The following is a 19,054-nucleotide window of genomic DNA, read 5'->3' on the forward strand; positions in this document are numbered from 1 at the left end:
CCCAGCAGCCCTGGGTCAAAGGGTCCCAGAGAGACAGAAGCCTTCCTTCAGGGAGCTGATTTCAGCCAATCTGGGTTCCACTTCTGACTCTGCCACTAACTTGCTGTGTGACCTTGAACAAATCACTCTCCCTCTCTCAGTCTAAACTTTTCTCATCTGTTCAATCAGTAGGTTGGACTGGATAATGATAACCCGTAGTAATAATAGCTAATACTTGCTGACCGTTTTCTATGAACCAGGTAAGATTCTAAGTGGTCTGTACAGATTCATTGATTTTACCCTCATGACAAGCTTATGAGGGAAGTATGGTCATTTCTTCCATTTTTACATGGGGGGCAACTTAGGCACAAGAAGGTCACGTGACTTGATCAAAGTCGCATAGCAGGGAGGTTTCAGGGTCAGGACTCAAACCTGGGCCGCCTGGCTCTAGAAACTGCTTAAAATCATGAGAACTTTGTCTTCATTGTTACTAATCAAATCTCAACAAAGGAAATCCAAGGAAAAGAGAATCCAGACCTGGATCAAACTTTTCCTTTTTCCTTGGTTCCCACAGTCCTTTTCAGTTCCATATATGTTTTTATAAATATATATGTATATATACGTATATACGCGTATATACGTATACTTGTATACATATGTATAAACGTATATACGCGTATACATATATACGTATACACGTATACATATGTATATACGCGTATACATATATACGTATACACGTATACATATGTATATACGTACACACGTATACACGTATACACGTACACACGTATATATACATGTATATACCGTATATACGTATATATACATATACGTATATATACACGTATATATGCGTGTATACATGTATATATGTATATATGCGTATATATGTATATATGCATATATATGTATACGTATATGTACATACTTTTTTTTTTGAGACAGAGTCTTGCTCTGTCGCCCAGGCTGGAGTGCAGTGGTGCGATCTCAGCTCACTGCAACCTCCATCTCCTGGGTTCAAGCAAATCTCCTACCTCAGCCTCCTGAGTAGCTGGGACTACAGGTGCCCGCCTCCACGCCTAGTTAATTTTTCTATTTTTAGTAGAGATGGGGTTTCATCATGTTGGCCAGGCCTCAAACTCCTGACCTCAAATGATCCACCTGCCTCGGCCTCCCAAAGTGCTGCGATTACAGGTGTGAGCCACCGTGTCTGGCCTTTAGTGCCATACTTGATTCTGCAGAGTGGTCACCACACATTCTGAAGTTGGGCACCCACCCCAGGTCCGTCCCCATTCCATCAAACATGAGGAGGAGGCTCATGTGGGGAGCCAAGGAGTTTCTCAGAAGTGTTGACTCTGAGCTTTCCTTGGGGTGAGCTGCAGGAGGCACCCCTGCTTTAGCAGGCAGGAAGCTGCAGGGCTGAGCAGAGCAGGTGCCGCCCACAGCCCTGCCTGGCCCGAATCTTGTGGCCCATTGGTCCTTTTCCCAGCACCAGCAGAGGCCCTGCATGAAGGTTCTAGACAAGTGCTTATCGGATGAGTGACAGTTCAGGGGCTCCAGTGCCATTCAGGTCTGGGATGCTGTCCCAGGCTGCTCACTGGTAAGCATGTGCCTGTGATAAGAGCCTCCAATCTCTTCCCAGCACACTTAGAATAAAATCCAAACCTTAGCCTCTAAGGAGCTACATGACCTGACCCCCTGTGACCTCATCTCCAACCTCCTGAGGTCTCAATCATTTTCTGATACACTAGCCTTCTTTATTTTTTTCATCTTACTGTCGCTCAGGCTGGAGCACAGTGGTATGATCTCAGCTCACTGTGGCCTTGACCTCCTGGGCTCAGGTGATCCTCCTGCCTCAGCCTTCAAGTAGCTCAGACTACAGGTGTGCACCACTGCACCTGGCTTATTTTTTAAAAAATCGTTAGTAGAGACGGGGTCTATGTTAACCAGGCTGGTCTCGAACTCCTGGCCCCAAGTGATCTTCCTGCTTCAGCCTCCCAAAGTGCTGGGATCACAGGTATGAGCCACCATGCGCGGCCTACATCGGCCTTCTTGGTTTCCCTCAAATGCTCATGTCCCAGGGCCTTTGCACGACTGCCCCTGCAACCCCCGACCCAACACATGCAGATATTTGCGTGGCTCACTCTGTTACTTCGTTAGGGTTCAAATGTGACCTCCTCGGAGGCCTTCCCTGATGCCTGTATCCAAAGATGTCCCTACCAAGTCACTCTATCACATGCCCCACTGCCGCTCTCCCAGAGCACAGCCGCCCCCTGGACCTATGGCGTCTGTGTGTTTACATGTTAAGCCCCTTTCTCCTCTGCACAGCACACAAGCTTCCCAAGGGCAGGGTCTCTGTCACGTTTAACACATATCCCAGGGCCAAGAGAGGAGCCTGACCAACAGAGGGGAAGCTGTGACAATTTGCTGAAAGGACCTCTGTGTTACCATCTGTAAACTGAGGCTATGTGATATTTCTCTGGCAGGGTTATGGTGCGAATCAACACGATACAGAAGGCAAAGGGCTTTGGGAATCATCCAGCACCGCATCAGCATCCAGGGGTGGTGGCGACAATCGGTGATGTGGGCAATGAGAAAAGGAATGGCTGGCCCCCTTGCATTGGCGCCGGCCCCTGCTTACCTTCGTGCTTCTGGAACTCCTCCTCTGAGAAGTTGACATCCTTGTGGGAGAGGTTGGTCATGAGCTGCTTGTTCTCCTCCTGCAGCTGGGCAATCTGGGAGAGGAGGTCCTGCGCCTCCCCTCGCCACACATCCTCCACCAGCTCCAGCTCCTACCAAGGCGAGGGGACAGCGTGGGGTCACTGCCCGCCCAGGGCAGCAGCCCCACCCACCCCGACCCTCAGGGGCAGCTTGGGTTGCTGGGACTTTGGGCTGTGCCCTTCCTCGTGAGAACTGGGCATCAGGCAGCTGGGCCGGCAAGGCCACCACGAATCCCGTATGGCACCTCTGCAAGAAACAGAAGCCACCCTTCCTTGGGGCAGATGCCTGCATTTATGCTGTTAGGACCTGGCTCAGTTAGAACTGCCCCAAGGACAACCACAAAGCTAGTGCCGCATCTTGGAACTCTCTTCAGAGTAGACAGAGCAGCCCCAGGATACGGGGGTCCTAACGTTCCTAATCTCTGGGGGCACACCCCCTCATCTCTGGACAGACAGTTGGGACAAATCTCTCTCCAAGGGAGCCAGAGGCCTCGAAAATCCTGGGGATGCCGAGGCAGATGGGGCCCCCTGCCCCAGCGTTCCTTAGGTATCTGATCCAGGTATCTCTCCATGGGGTCTTCAACCACTGACTCGACCACCGTGAGCCTCAGTTTCCCTCAGTGGGGGAACCAAAACAAAGGCTCACAAAGTGAATGTGAGGATAAATAAGATCAGCCTATTAAAGGTATTTTGTGGGTGGCTATAGTCAAAGAAATAGCCAATAACAAGTGCTGACAAGGATAGGAAGAAACAAGAACCCTCCTACACTGCTGGTGGGAATGGAAAATGGTGCGGACATTTTGGAAAACACTCTGGCAGTTTCGCAAAAACATTAACACAGCGTTACCATAGGACCCAGCGATTCCAGTCCTTGGATCGGCTCAAGAGGTATGAACACAATGTCCACATGTAAACGAATGCAGGTGAATGTTCCTCGCAGCATTATTCCTAGTAGCCAAAAGGACCCAAGTGTCCATCAGCTGATGAATGGGTAAATAAACATGGCACATCCATACAATGGAACATTATTCCGCCATGAAAAGGAATGAAAGTCTGACATATGCTACAACATAGGTGGGACCCTGAAAACATTATGGAAAGAAGTCAGACACAAAAGGTCACATGCTATATGATCAGTTTTAGAAAATGTCTAATACTGGCAAGTCCATAGAAACAGGAAGCAGACTGGTGGTTGTCTAGAGCCAGAGTGCTAGAGGGGAGACAAGGAATGACTGGGAATGGGTATGGAGTTTCTTTTGGGGGGTGATGAAAATGTTCTAAAATTGATAGTGGCAGGGCGTGGTGGCTCACGCCTGGAATCCCAGCACTTTGGGAGGCCAAGGCAAGCAGATCACTTGAGGTCAGGAGTCCATGACCAGCCTGGCCAACATGGCGAAACCCCGTCTCTACTAAAAATACAAAAATTAGCTGGGTGTGGTGGTGGGCACCTGTAATCCCAGCTACTCGGGAGGCTGAGGCAGGAGAATTACTTGTAGCTGGCAAGTGGAGGTTGTGGTGAGTCAAGATTATGCCACTGCACTCCAGCCTGGGTGACAGAGCGAGACTCTGTCTTGGAAAAAATAATAATAATAAATAAAATAAAATTGATGGTGATCGTGATGACAGCTGCAAAACTCTAAAAACCATTGAGGTGTACACCTTATTTATTTATTTTTAGAGAGAGGGTCTTGTTCTGTCACCCAGGCTGGAGTGCAGTGGCACAGTTATAGCTCATTGCAGCCTTGAACTCCTGGACTCAAGTGATCCTCCCACCTCAGCCTCCCAGGAGCTGGGACTACAGGCGCACGCCACCATGACTGGCTAATTTTTTTTTTTTTTAGAGATGGGGTATTGCTGGCTGGGCATGGTGGCTCACACCTGTAACCTCAGCACTTTGGGAGGCCGAGGTGGGCAGATCACTTGAGGTCAGGAGTTCGAGACCAGCCTGACCAATATGGTGAAATCCTGTCTCTACCAAAAATACAAAAAATTAGCCGGGCGTGGTGGCAGGCACCTGTAATCCCAGCTATTCAGGAGGCTGAGGCAGGAGAATTGCTTGAATCTCGGAGGTGGAGGTTGTGGTGAGCTGGGATTGTACCACTGCACTCCAGCCTGGGTGACAGAATGAGACTCTGTCTCAAAAAAAAAAAGAAATGGGGTATTGCTATGTTGCCCAGGCTTGTCTCAACCTCCCGGGCTCAAGAAATCTTCCCACCTTGGCCTCTCAAAGTGCTGGGAGTACAGGCGTGAGCCACCGTGCCCAGCCAGAAGTGTACACTTTAAATGAGTGTTATGGTATCTGAATTATATTGATAAAGCTGGTACCCCTGCACCCCTGCAAAGAAAAAACAAGGTATTTGGTAAAACCGTAAGCTAGCTCACAAAGCAGGGTTGCTGTTGTCTCTATAAAACAGTGGCTTAAGGGCCGGGCGCGGTGGCTCACACCTGTAATCCCAGCACTTTGGGAGGCCAAGGCAGGCGGATCACTTGAGGTCAGGAGTTTGAGACCAGCCTGGCCAACATGGCAAAACCCCGTCTCTACTGAAAATACAAAAATTAGCCGGGCATGGTGGTGGGCAGCTGTAATCCCAGCTACTTAGGAAGCTGAGCCAGGAGAACTGCTTGAACCTGGGAGGCAGAGGCTGTAGTGAGTCGAGATCAAGCCACTGCACTCCAGCCTGGGGCACAGAGTGAGACTCCATGTCAAAAAATAAAATAAAAATAAAATAATAAAATAAAATAAATAAAAAATAAAATAAAATAATGGTTCAAGGCATGGACACTGGAGCCTGCTGACCTAAGTCTGGATCCTGTTTCTGCTGCTTACTAGCTGACGTTGGCGAGTTATTCAGCCTTCTGGTGCCCCACAAATGAGGAAACCAGTGTGGTATCTGCCGGGAAGGGTGGGTGTGAGGATTAAATGGTTACTATAAGTAAAGTGCCTGGAACATGCCCGGCACCCAGAAAGCACTAACAATGTGTGTGCTGATCTCTGTCCCATCCCTACAATCCATCACAAGCGGCCAGGTGGCCGGATGCTAGGCATGGCCTCTGTCCATCTTCTAAATAAATTCTCAGACCCACCTCCTCTGTCAGAAGCCTGCTGCATTGGGGAAGAGAGGAGTAATAGCCTAGTATTTGCACAGAGGGCGCAAGGTCACCAGGGGAGGTGAAGGGCAGGGCTGGGGTGGAAGTGGTGGTAGAGGGATGGAGAGGGAATGTTTACCTCCCATAAGCAGGTGGGGCCTGGAAGCAGAAAGAGGCTCATCCAGCCCTGTTCCTCTCTGTTTCCAGCTGGCATAGGCTGGGCTCACACAGGGCTCAGAGAGTATTAGTCAAGTGTAACTGGCTGGGGTAGGCAGAATAACGGCTCCTAAAGTCTTCCAAGTCCTAATCCCTGAGAATATGTTACCTTACATGGCAAAAGGGACTGCGCAGAGATGATTAAGTTAAGGATCTTAGGCATGGCACAGTGGCTCATACCTATAATCCCTGTAATTTAGGAGGCTGAGGTGGGAGCACTGATTTAGGCTAGGAGTTTGAGAACAGCCTGGGCAACATGGCAAAACCCTGACTCTACAAAAAATACAAAAATTAGCTGGGCGTGGTAGTGCACGCCTGTAGTACCAGCTACTTGGGAGGCTGAGGTGGGAGGATCACTTGAGCCTAGGAGTTTAAGGCTGCAGTGAGCTGTGATTGCACCACAGCACTCCAGCCTGGGCAACAGAGCAAGATCCCAACTTTTTTTTTTTTTTTTTTAAAGGCTCTTGAGGCTGGGCATGATGGCTCACGCCTATAATCCCAGCAATTTGGGAGGCGAAGGCAGGAGGATCACTTGAGGTCAGGAGTTCGAGACCAGCCTGGCCAACACAGCAAAACTCCGTCTACTAAAAATACAAAAATTAGCTGGGCATGGTGGGGTGCACCTGAAATCCTAGCTACTCAGGAGCGCCTCTGCCCGGCCGCCCCGTCTGGGAAATGAGGAGCGCCTCTGCCCAGCCGCCCTGTCTGGGAAGTAAGGAGCGCCTCTGCCCGGCCGCCCTGTCTGGGAAGTGAGGAGCGCCTCTGCCCGGCCGCCACCCTGTCTGGGAAGTGAGGAGCGCCTCTGCCCGGCCGCCACCCTGTCTGGGAAGTGAGGAGTGCCTCTGCCTGGCCGCTGTGCAATCTTCCAAGTGTGAAGTGACAGCCTTTCTGCAGGTGTACCCAACAGCTCCGAAGAGACAGCGACCATCGAGAACAGGCCATGATGATGATGGCGGTTTTGTCAAAAAGAAAAGGGGGAAATGTGGGGAAAAGAAAGAGAGATCAGATCGTTACTGTGTCTGTGCAGAAAGAAGTAGACATAGGAGACTCCATTTTGTTCTATACTAAGAAAAATTCTTCTGCCTTGGGATGCTGTTAATCTATAACCTTACCCTCAACCCCGTGCTCTCTGAAACATGTGCTGTGTCAACTCAGGGTTAAATGGATTAAGGGCGGTGCAAGATGTGCTTTGTTAAACAGATGCTTGAAGGCAGCACGCTCTTTAAGAGTCATCACCACTCCCTAATCTCAAGTACCCAGGGACACAAACACTGTGGAAGGCCGCAAGGACCTCTGCCTAGGAAAACCAGAGACCTTTATTCACATGTTTATCTGCTGACCTTCTCTCCACTATTATCCTATGACCCTGCCACATCCCCCTCTCCGAGAAACACCCAAGAATGATCGATAAATACTTAAAAAAAAAAAAAAAGAAAGAAATCCTAGCTACTCAGCAGGCTGAGGCATGAGAATCACTTGAACCTGGGGGGCAGAGGTTACAGTGAGCCGAGGGAGGCAGAGGGAGCCGAGATCATGCCACTGCACTCCAGCCTGGGCGACAGAGTGAAACTGTGTCTCAAAAAAAAAAAAAAAAAAGCTCGTGAGATGGGGAGATGATTCTGGATTATCTGGATGGATTATCTGGTGGGCCGATGTCATGCCAGGGTCTTCATAAGAGGAAGGCAGGTCAGCATTAGAGGAATATCAGGAAGATGGGAAGAAGCTACGCTGCGGGCTTTGAAGATGGAGGAAGGGGCCACAAGCCAGGGAATGCAGAGTCCCTAAGTTGGGGAAGGCAAAGAAATGGATCCTCCTCCACAGCCCCCCAAAGGAGTGGTGCCTTCCCAACACCTTGATTTGAACTCAGTGAGAGCCATTTCCGACTTCTGACGTCCGGAAATTTCTCCAGTATTATTTATATTGATATTACACATATGCCTCCATAATACTGTATGACATTGTATCCATAATATTGAATTATCCAGTTCAATAAGACAATACGTTTCTGGCCACGCGTGGTGGGTCACGCCTATAATCCTAGTACTTTGGGAGGCTGAGGCAGGAGAATCACTCGAGCCCAGGAGTCTGTGGCCAGCCTGGGCAACATGGCAAGACCCCGTCTCTGCTAAAAATTAAGCCGGGTATGGTGGCACATGCCTGCAGTCAAGCTACTTGGGAAGCTGAGGAGGAAGGATCGCTTGAGCCCAGGAGGCTGAAGCTGCAGTGAGCCATGGTCACGCCACGGCACGCCAGCCTGGGCAATAGAGTGAGATGCTGTCTCAAAAAAAAAAAAAAAAAAAAAAAAGATAACACATTTCTGCCGTTTTGAGCCACTAAGTTTGTGTTGATTTTTGTTTTTGTTTTTTTTTGAGACGGAGTCTCGCTCTCTCGCCCAGGCTGGAGTGCAGTGGCGTGATCTCTGCTCACTGCAAGCTCCGCCTCCCGGGTTCACGCCATTCTCCTGCCTCAGCCTCCTGAGTAGCTGGGACCACAGACACCCGCCACCACGCCCAGCTAATTTTTTGTATTTTTAGTAGAGACGGGGTTTCACTGTGTTAGCCAGGATGGTCTCGATCTCCTGACCTCGTGATCCGCCCGCTTCGGCCTCCCAAAGTGCTGGGATTACAAGCTTGAGCCACCGTGCCCGACCAGTTTGTGTTGATTTGTTACAGCAGCCACAGGGGATGAATATATACTTTAACCCTCAGTTCTTTTTTTTTTTTTCTTCTCTCAATGAACTGAACTTGATGCTGGGGTTCCTGATTCTTGCCTCTGAGTTGACCACTCAGAATCTCATGCTGCCTCCATACCAGCCAAGTGGCTCTCCAGAGAAGTCAGCCCTGATCAATCATCTCCTTCACGTTCTTCCCTCAGCACCAAGAGTCCTCAAATTCCTCATCCGAGCCTACAAGCCCCGGCACCTTCCTGATTCATCTCCCAGTCCTCTTCCTCACTCACTCTGCTCCAGCCACACCGACTCTGTGTTCTTTGAACATGCCAAGTGCATTCCTACCTCAGTACCTTTGCACTAGCCACGTCTTCTGCCTAGAATGCCTCTCCCCCAGATCAATCTGTGGCTGGATCCTATCCTTCATTCAGATCTCAGCTCAGATGTCACCTCCTCAGGGAAGCCTTCCTGACTGCCCCATCTGTTAGACCACCACCCTAGTCAGTCTCTTTCATGTCTCCCAGTCTTATTTTCTTTGTGGCACTTATCATAAGCTGATTTTTTTTTTCTGAGACAAAGTCTCACTCTGTTGCTCAGGCTGGAGTGCAGTGACATGATCTCGGCTCAATGGAACCTTCACCTCCCAGGTTCAAGCGATTCTCCTGCCTCTGCCTCCTGAGGTGCGCGCCACCACACCCAGCTACTTTTTGTATTTTTAGTAGAGATGAGGTTTCACCATGTTGGCCAGGATGGTCTCGACCTCCTGACCTCAAGTGATCCAGCTGCCTCGGCCTCCCAAAGTGCTGGGATTACAGGTGTGAACCACCGCGCCCAGCCGTTTTTTTTTTTTTTAATTTTCTTGGCTAGGCACAGTGGCTCATGCCCGTAGTCCCAGCACTTTGGGAGGACAAGACAGGAGGACTGCTTGAGCCCAAGAGTTCAAGACTAGCCTGGGCAACATAGTGACACCTTGTCTCTAAAGGAAAAAAAAATTACAGTGTGCCTGTAGTCTTAGCTACTCAGGAGGCTGAGGCAGGAGGATCACTTGAATCCAAGTGTTCAGTGCTGCAGGGAGCTATGATGCCATCATTGCCCTCTGGCCTGGATGACAGAGTACGTCCCTGACTCAAAAAAAAAACAAAAAAAAACTATCTCCTCCTCATGCTAGAATAATTGCACTATCCCATGGAAAGTCAGTAGCCACACATGGCTGTTGAGCGTTTGACATGTGGCTGGTCTGAGTGGAAATGTGCAGCAGGGGTTAAAGACACACCAGATTTCAAAGATGTAGTAGGGAAAAAAGAGTGCAGAATATCAAATGATAAGTTTTTATACTGATTACATGTTGAAATGAAAATATTTTGGATCTACTGGGTTCCATAAGATATATTAAAATTAACCTCACTGGTTTGTTGCTGTTGTTGTTGTTTTTTGAGACAGAGTCTCACTCTGTCACCCAGGCTGGAGTGCAATGGTGTGATTTTGACTCGCTGCAATCTCTGCCTCCCGGGTTCAAGCGATTATCCTGCCTCAGCCTCCTGAATAGCTGGGATTATAGGCACCTGCCACCATGCCTGGCTAATTTTTGTATTTTTAGTAGAAATGGGGTTTCGCCATATTAGCCAAGCTGGTCTTGAATTCCTGACCTCAAGTGATCCACCCGCCTTGGCCCCCCAAAGTACTGGGATTACAAGTGTGAGCCACCGCACCCGGCCAACTTCACTGTTTTTTATTAATGTGGCAAAGCTGCATAATATTTCTATGGTATAGCACTACACTAAAAAGTCAGGCTCATCAGGGCCAAGGCCTCATCTATCATGGTCATTACTGTCTTCCCAGTACCCAGAACACCGCATGGCACACAGCAGGTTCTCAGTAAATATATTCGCTGAATGAGTGAATGAATAGCATAGTCTGGTATGTTACGTGCGAGTGTATCAGCCCAGCCATTGCTTTCTAGAATTTATTTGTGTTTTCCCTTTCTTCCCTGTTACCCGCCTGCTGCGTGACATGAGACTTTGCTTTTTTCTGCAGAGCCATGGCACCAAGAAGGGCACTGTGCTCGCTATGGCCTGTCATCAGGGTTGCAGACTGAGCAATGAGACAGAACATGACACAACTGTGGCCTGCATCTGAGTGATGAGTGGAAGTGAGTGAGTGGGTCTACTGGGAGGAGGAGTAGGGGGAAGAAAGTGTATGTCCTTTACAGGAGCCATAATTGCTGAAAGAGAGAGAGAAAAGGAAGAAGGGGGAGGGAAGAAGAAGGGGAAAGGGAAGAGGAATGGAGGTGGACAGACTAAACCAGGACATGCCAAAAAGATTTTTGTGGAAATATCACCTTGAAGAGCCTTTGAGACTCTGCAGGAAAAAAAAAAATCATTCAAGTCTCTCTCCATCCCAAGAATGTGAAGTAAAGGGATCTGGGGCTGGGGTGGGAAAAGAATTGCATCCTTGATTTAGAGAGGTCATCCTCAATGTAAGTCAACAAGCCCTGGCCCTGAGCGCACGGTGTTCACTTCCCAGCTGAACGTGTTCCAGAGGCAACAAGTGCAGATGCTGAGAATTCCATGTGACTTCAGACCTGGTGGCCTCCGATGGCTTCCAAGGATTTCTCCCAGCTCCCCCGCAACAGAACTAAAGAGCCCTAGTTGGGGGACAGTATAGGTGCCAGGACTTCTGTGTGATCTGGTCAAAGCCCCTTGGTCCCTGTTAATAAGAGGCGCCACACGAGAGAATCCAAGGTCCCTTGTCTCCTTGACCCTCCATGAGAGATGGAGGCCTCTAGGGTAGGAGTAGAGGTGCTTGGGGTGGGGACGGTTTCCTAATATGAGCCTGTGAGCACCTCAGTGAATGTCTCTCCAGGCCTAAAAAGAATTTTAACACTTGTAAAGCCCTTGCTATGGGCAGGCTCTGTCCTGAACACTTTATATGTATTTATATTAACTCTTTAAACCTCATCACATTCTACTGGGGATACTATTACTATCCCATTTTAGAACTGAGGAGAATGAAGCACAGAGATGCTGGGTGATTTGCCCAAGATCGCACAGCCTGCAAGTGGTAGGGTTTGAAACCAGGCTGTCTAGCTCCAAAGTCCCAGCTTCTAGGAGTCTTGAAATTAATTACACGTCAAAGCATTTTCAGGCTCCCAGAGTGACCTTGGAAATGCTGCTCAACTCTTGGGAGCCTGAGTTTCCTTCCTGCCCCTAGGGCATAGGGACCCACGAGGACGAGCACAGTCAAACATGGCAATGGTGCTGTTACCTACCTGTGGGTCTGCCCTCAGGTTAAGGGTTCAGACCCAGCTTTGGCTATTTTACTCCAAAACACAGAGATCCATCAAGGTACACAATAAGGGATGGCCTGCCCCTGAGGTTCAGAGAGGCCAACTGTATTTCCTGAGGCTGAACAGCAAGCTGGAGACTGCTCAGGCACCCTGATCCCCCAAGGAAAGGTGTTTCCTCCCATTCTCAGTCTGAAGGGGCTGCCAAGAGCATCCCTGGCTGAGGTTAGGGCAGGAAACCACATGTCTTTCACTTCCTTTTCTCCAGGAACCTCGTCTGGACTCCAGGCCCAGTGGGGAGGCCCTGATTCAGAGAGACTCCTGATCACAGGGCAGAGGCTTAGCCTTAAAGCCACCCCAAATCATCCCTTTCCCCCAATTCAAACAGGGTGGGGAGGAGACACGGGGGCTGAGACTCTCTCACCACTAATTTGGGACAAATTCCTCCTCTCACTGTGGCCCTCGGTGTCTTCATCTGTAAAATGAAGACAGTCTCTATAGAGTCCTGTGAGGATTAAGGATAAAATCAGAGGAGAGAACACAGGCTACCACAGGTTCATAAGCTAGGGGAGTCCCGCGAAGAAAGTTGCAAATATGAACCCGGAGACTGGGGGTCAGGAAGCTCAGTGGCTGGAAGTCACATTCCCTTTGCTCTGGGGAGACTGGGGGTGGGGGGTGAAGAAAGGGTCCTGGGCCTGATGTCACATCTTCTTGGGTAACTCAGGAGGGCAAGAGGTTTATTTCATGTCTGGAAAAGAATAATACTGTCTAAGCACTTAGCTTATATGGTCCCATTTATTCTTCTAAGGTGGGTCCTATTATGATTACCATTTGACAGGTGAGGAAATAAAGCACAGAGAGGTTAAGTAACTTACCCAAAGTCACACAGCTATTAAACGGTACAGGTGGGATTGGAACTCCAGAGAACAGCTCTTAATCTCTCGGGTGGTATCTGCCAGCCACCCCTGGTCGGGCAAAAGAAGGCCAGGGCCTCCCTCCCTCCCCACGTCGGGTCTCCTCTGGTCCGGTCCCTGAACACACACACATGTGCACCCACAGCTGCCCAATGCGGAAGAGCCCTTGGGTCCCCGCGGTCCCACTGCCCGGACGGACAGACCGAGGCCGCCGCCCACCTTCTGGTGCTTGCGCTCCTTCTCGATGCGGTCCATCCTCTCCAGGCGCAGGCGGTCCAGCTCCAGGCGCAGCTCGTCCAGCTCGGGCGCGACGTGGTGGCGGCTGACCAGCACCTCCAGGATCTCCAGGACGCGCACGACCTTGGGCATGAGGCGCGCGATGGCCTCGCAGCCGTGCTGGTCGATGACCCGCTCGAACTCGTGGCCCACAAGCGACGCGATGTCGTACACATCCATGACGGTCAGCTCGGCCACGTTCTTCTCCAGAGCCGACTCCGCCGCCAGCGCCGACCCCCGCTCCTCCTCCATGGCCGCCCTCCTGGCCTGTCCCCCGCCCCGCAAACTCGTGCAACTCCCAAACTTGCCGCTGTCGAGGGCCGGGCCGGCCGGGCCCAGCCTGGGCCGCGGGCGGGAGCGCTCAGCGGGCGCCGGGGCGAGGGCGCAGCGGGCAGCGGGCGCGGGCGCGGGTACGGGCGGCGGCGCGGGGTGTGCGGGCCCGGGGTCTGGGCGCCCGGCTCGGCCCGGAGCTGCTCCCGAGTGGGCGGCGGCGGCGGCGGCGGCGGGGAGGGCGCGCGCGTGCGCAGGCCCGCGGCGCCTCCCAAGTTGGGATCCGAGTTGCGCTCAATGGAGCCGGGCCGGGCGCCCCGGGGCGGTGCTGGCCTGAGGGGCGGCCGCGCGCGGGGCCCGAGAAGAAGGGCGGCCCGCGGCTCCTCCGGGAAACTTTGGCGGCGGCGGCGGCGGCGAGGCCGGGTGACCGCTTCCCCACAGGGAGGCCGCGCGCCCCGCCCCGATCCCGGCCTGGCCAGGGGCGCGCCCGCTTTCTGCCGCCCGGGGACGCCCCGGGAACCCTCCCCCAGCGCCGACTCCGCGGCCTGCACCCCAGGCCCCCCTCTCCAGCCGCCGAACCCGCGACGCCCCTCACCCGTGCCCCGGCCGCCCCTCCCCCGCCCGGCGCTGACTCCTCCCACCACCCGGCCGCCGGGAAGGGTCCAGGCCGCCCCGGGAGAGGGGGCCGGGGGCGCTGGTCTCGCGGGACGATTCGCTGCTCCGGGGAATGGCCCCGGCCTTGGAGAGGGATGGAGGGGTCACGAGGAGGTCCCCGGGCTGGGGCTTCTCCCGGGAAGAGAACGGGGATTCCCCCCCGGCCCGCAGACACTCCGCGCAGACCCGGCCACCAGGCGGACTTGCAGAGGCGCCCGGAGAGGGCCCGACGTGTCGAGGAATGCTGGATCCCCGGAGCCCCAGGGCGCTCCTCCCCGAGCCACATCCATCATTGGCTCCTTGTGACATGAACGCCACTTCACAGTAGAGCGAAGCCCGCTTGGCATTCCAGCACCACGAGTTTTCTTGTCCCAAGGCCCCCTGTCCATTTGGGCTGGCCAAATCCACTTGTCCATCAGACCCCCTCCCACTCCCGGGAGAACCTTTCCTGAACCCAGAACCCATCCACCCTTCCCGCCCCCCACGCAGGAGTTAAGGACCCCCTTGCAAACTCACAGTCCCCTGCTTGCCCCATCAGAATTGCTCTTAGCATCCTGAGTTTTCAACGTGTGGTTGCAGATAGGTTTCCACCGTCTGATCTTAGCTTCTTGAGGGAAGAAATCTTAATGCCCTTGTAGCCATAAAGCACACCCCAACGTGGCACGTATTGATTAAAAATCTAAAAGTTGGCCGGGCGCGGTGGCTCACGCCTGTAATCCCAGAACTTTGGGAGGCCGAGGCGGGCGGATCACCTGAGGTAGGGAGTTCAAGACCGGCCTGACCCACATGGAGAAACGCCGTCTCTACTAAAAACACAAAATTAGCTGAGCGTGGTGGCACATGCCTGTAATCCCAGCTACTCAGGAGGCTGAGGCAGGAGAATCTCTTGAACCCGGGAGGCGGAGGTTGCGGTGAGCTGATATCGCGCCATTTGCACTCACCTGGGCAACAAGAGCAAAACTTAGTCTCAAAAAAAAAAAAAGTTTTTTTGTTTGATTTTTTCATAGAGACAAGGGTCTCGCTATGTTGCCGAGGCTGGCCTTAAACCCCTAGACTTGAGCGATCCTCCTGCCTCGACCTCCCCAAAGTGTTGGGATTACGGGCGTGAGCCACCGTGCCTGGCCCCAAATTCTAAAAGTTTAAAATGTATTGAGTATTTGCTTTACGTGTAGTTAAAAAATATGCAGTGTTCACTATGTGCCAAACGTTATTCTAAGTGCTTTACTAATATTACCTCATTTAATCCTGACTCCATCGCTTCCCAAAGCGTGGCCTAAGGATGGCTGGGGGTCCCCAGTACCCAAAGGGTCTCTGGGAGGTTGTCCCTTTCTCCAGCTGGGAGTCAGTGTCAGGCTGGGTGTTCCTCATATTCTCAACACGAAACAGCGGATTACAGTGGACCGTGCAGAAGCGGAGTTGAAGCACCAGCTCCCTTCTAATGAGCAAGACGCTAGAGACTTCTAAAAGCATAAACCAATACCATTGCTGACAAGATTTTTTTTTTATTTTTTATTTTGGAGCATAGCGTTATTTTTATTTAAAAAGTACATATGGGCTGGGTGCAATTGCTCATGCCTGTAATCCTAGCACTTTGGGAGGCTGAGGTGGGAGGATTTCTTGAGTTCAGGAGTTCGAGACCAGCTTGGACAATATAGTGAGAACATCCCCCTCCCTGTCTCTATTAAAAAAATTAAAAATTAAAAAATTGGCCAGGTGCGGTGGCTCATGCCTGTAATCCCAGCACTTTGGGAGACTGAGGTGGACGAGGTCAGGAGTTCAAGACCAGCCTGGCCAAGATGGTGAAACCCCGTCTCTACTAAAAATACAAAAATTAGCTGGGCGTGGTGGTGCATGCCTGTAATCCCAGCTACTTGGGAGGCTGAGGCAGAGAATTGCTTAAACCCGGGAGGCAGAGGTTACAGCAAGCCGAAAGCGTGCCACTGCACTCCAGGCTGGGCGACAGAGCGAGACTCCATCTCAAAATAATAATAATAATAATAATAATAATAATAATAATATAATACAATAAATAAATAAATAGTAAAAAAATAAAAAAATTAAGGCCAGGCGGGGTGGCTCACGCCTGTCATCCCAGCACTTTGGGAGGCCGAGGTGGGAAAATTTCTTGAGCTCAGGAGTTCGAGACCAGCTTGGCCAACATGGTGAAACCCTGCCACTACTAAAAATACAAAAATTAGCCAGACATGGTGGCATGTGCCTGTAATCTCAGCTACTCAAGAGGCTGAGACGCGAGAATCATTTGAGCCTGGGAGGCAGAGGTTGCAGTGAGCCGAGATCGTGCCACTGCACTACAGCTTGGGCAACAAGAGCGAAACTCTGTCTCAAAAAATAAAAATAAAAAGCAAAATAAAGAATTAGCCAGATGTGGTGGTGAGAGCCTGTAGTCCCAGGTATTCGGGAGGCTGAGGTGGGAAGATCCCTTGAGCCTGGGAGGCAGGGGTTGCAGTGAGTTGAGATCACACCACTATGCTCCAAACTGGGCAACAGAGCGAAACTCTGTCTCAGAAAAATAAAATAAATAAATAAATAAATAAATACTCCTGGCCACAGTGGCTCATGCTTGTAATCCTAGCACTTTGGGACGCCAGGCCTGGAGGATCACTTGAGCCCAGGATTTCGAGACCAGCCTGGGCAGCATGGCAAAACCCTGTCTCTATTAAAAAAAAAAAAAAGCTGGTGGAAGTGACTTATGCCTGTAATCCTAGCACTTTGGGAGGCCGAGGGGGACAGATCAGTTGAGGTCAGGAGTTCAAGATCAGCCTGGCCAACATGGTGAAACCTCATCTCTACTAAAAATACAAAAAAAAAAAAAAAAAAAAAAATTAGCCAGGCGTGGTGGCAGGCGCCTGTAATCCCAGCTACTCAGGAGACTGAGGCAGAAGGATCACTTGAACCCGGGAGGCAGAGGTTGCAGTGAGCTGAGATCGTGCCATTGCACTCCAGCCTGGGTGACAAAGCGAGACTCTGTCTCAAAATAAATAAATAAATAAAATAAAATAAAATAAAATAAAAATTACCTGACTGTGGTGGCAAGTGCCTGTAGTCCCAGCTACTCGGGAGACTGAGGTGGAAGGATGACTTGAGTCCCAGGGAGCAGAGGTTGCAGTGAGCTGTGATTACACCACTGCACTCCAGCCTGGGTGACATAGGGAGACCCTGTCTCAAAAACAAAAAAAAAACTCATACGTTATCTAGCACGGTGGCGTGAGCCTACAGTTCCAGCTACTCCAGTGGGAGGATCCCTTGAGTTCAAGAGTTCGAGTCTAGCCTGAGCAATGTAGGTAGACTGTCTCTAAAAAAATAAAAAGTTAAAAACATTTACGTTAACATGTAATGTTTTTACTAATTTTTTTTTTTTTTTTTTTGGAGACAAAGTCTCGCTCTGTCACCAGGCTAGAGTGCAGTGGCGCGATCTCAGCTCACTGCAGCTTCGACCTCCCAGGTTCAAGCAATTCCCCTGCCTCAGCCCCCCAAGTAGCTAGGATTACAGGCACACACCACCATGCCTGGCCGATTTTTTTGTATTTTTAGTAGAGAGGGGGTTTCACCATGTTAGCCAGACTGATCTCGAACCCCTGACCTCAGGCAATTTGCCTGCCTCAGCCTCCCAAAGTGCTGGGATTACAGGCATAAGCCATTGCGCCTGGACTATTTTTTAATTAATATTTTTTAAAGCATCAGTTTAAATTTCTTTTCTTTTCTTTTTTCTTTTCTTTTCTTTTTCTTCTTCTTCCCTCCCTTCCCCTCCCCTCCCCTCCCTTCCCCTCCCCTCCCTCCCTCCCTCTCTCTCTCTCTCTCTTTCTTTCTCTCTTTCTTTCTCTCTTTCTCTCTTTCTTTCTCTCTTTCTTTCTCTCTTTCTTCCTTTCTTTTCAGGGTCTAGTTCTGTTGCCCAAGGTAGTGCAGTGGTGCGATCATAGCTCGCTGCAGCCTCAAACTCCTGGGCTCAAGCGGTCCTCCCACTTCAGCCTCCTGAGTTAGCTGGTATTATAAATTCCTACTTACAGTAGACATGAGCAGATATAACTCACCTAACAAAAGCTCTTTCAAGGCTGGACACAGTGGCTCACGCCTGTAATCCTAGCACTTTGAGAGGCTGAAGTGGGCGGATCACCTCAGGTCGGGAGTTTGAGACCAGCCTGGCCAACATGGTGAAATCCTGTCTCTACTAAAAATATAAAAATTAGCCGGTGTGTGGCCCGTGCCTGTAATCCGAGCTACTAGGGAGGCTGAGGCACAAGAATCCCTTGAACTCAGGAGGCGGAGGTTGCAGTGAGCCAAGGTCATGCCACTTCACTCCAGCCTGGGCAACAGAGTGAGACTCTGTCTCAAAAACAAACAAACAAACAAACAAACAAAAAACTCTTTCAATATTGTTTTAATGTAAAGGGGTTCTGAGGCCAAAAAGTTTGAGAACTTCTGCCTTTTAACATCCTAAGAGGTAAATTTTATTATCTTATTTTACAAATGAGGAAACTGAGGCACGGAGAGGTTAAAAGGCTCACCCAAAGCCAGGCAGCTGGTGAAGGTAAATTCAGGGTCAGACCTGCGCAGTCTGGCCTCGAGTCTGTGCCATAACCTTCTCATCCTTGTTCCTTTCATGTGCTAAGCACTCTAAACCTTCTGGATCCTTCCAACAACCCAAATGAAGCTGACATATTATTGCCGTCCCCTTTCTTTTCTTTTATTGAGACAGAGTCTCGCTCTGTCACCCAGGCTGGAGTGCAGTGGCAAAATCTCAGCTCACTTCAATCTCTGCCTCCCAGGTTCAAGCAATTCTCCTGCCTCAGCCTCCTTAGTAGCTGGGACTACAGGCACCTGACACCATGCCCAGCTAATTTTTGTATTTTTAGTAGATACAAAGTTTCACCATGTTGGCCAGGCTGGTCTCGAACTCCTGACCTCAGGTGATCCACCCACGTTGGCCTCCCAAAGTGCTGGGATTACAGGTCTGAGCCACTGTGAC

At 50.7% G+C, this 19,054-nt stretch overlaps 1 protein-coding gene across 2 annotated transcripts in view; it reads right to left on the minus strand.

The window, feature by feature from the left end:
- Positions 1–13,629, minus strand: part of RILPL1 (Rab interacting lysosomal protein like 1) — a 60,695-nt gene extending 47,066 nt beyond the window's left edge. Inside the window, exons 1-2 of one of the 2 annotated variants that reach the window (XM_054444788.2) lie at positions 13,090–13,629; positions 2,624–2,774 (exon numbers count right to left, since the gene is read on the minus strand). In XM_054444788.2, the coding sequence (XP_054300763.1) occupies positions 2,624–2,774; positions 13,090–13,398 (460 nt within the window). In that variant the 5' untranslated portion in view covers positions 13,399–13,629. Of the gene's footprint in view, positions 1–2,623; positions 2,775–12,380 lie in introns of both variants that reach the window. The other variant, XM_054444789.2, reaches the window with a different exon arrangement.
- Between the last annotated feature and the right edge of the window lie 5,425 nt (positions 13,630–19,054).

This window comes from Pongo pygmaeus, chromosome 10 (assembly GCF_028885625.2).
Source record: "Pongo pygmaeus isolate AG05252 chromosome 10, NHGRI_mPonPyg2-v2.0_pri, whole genome shotgun sequence".
Classification (NCBI taxonomy): domain Eukaryota; kingdom Metazoa; phylum Chordata; class Mammalia; order Primates; family Hominidae; genus Pongo; species Pongo pygmaeus.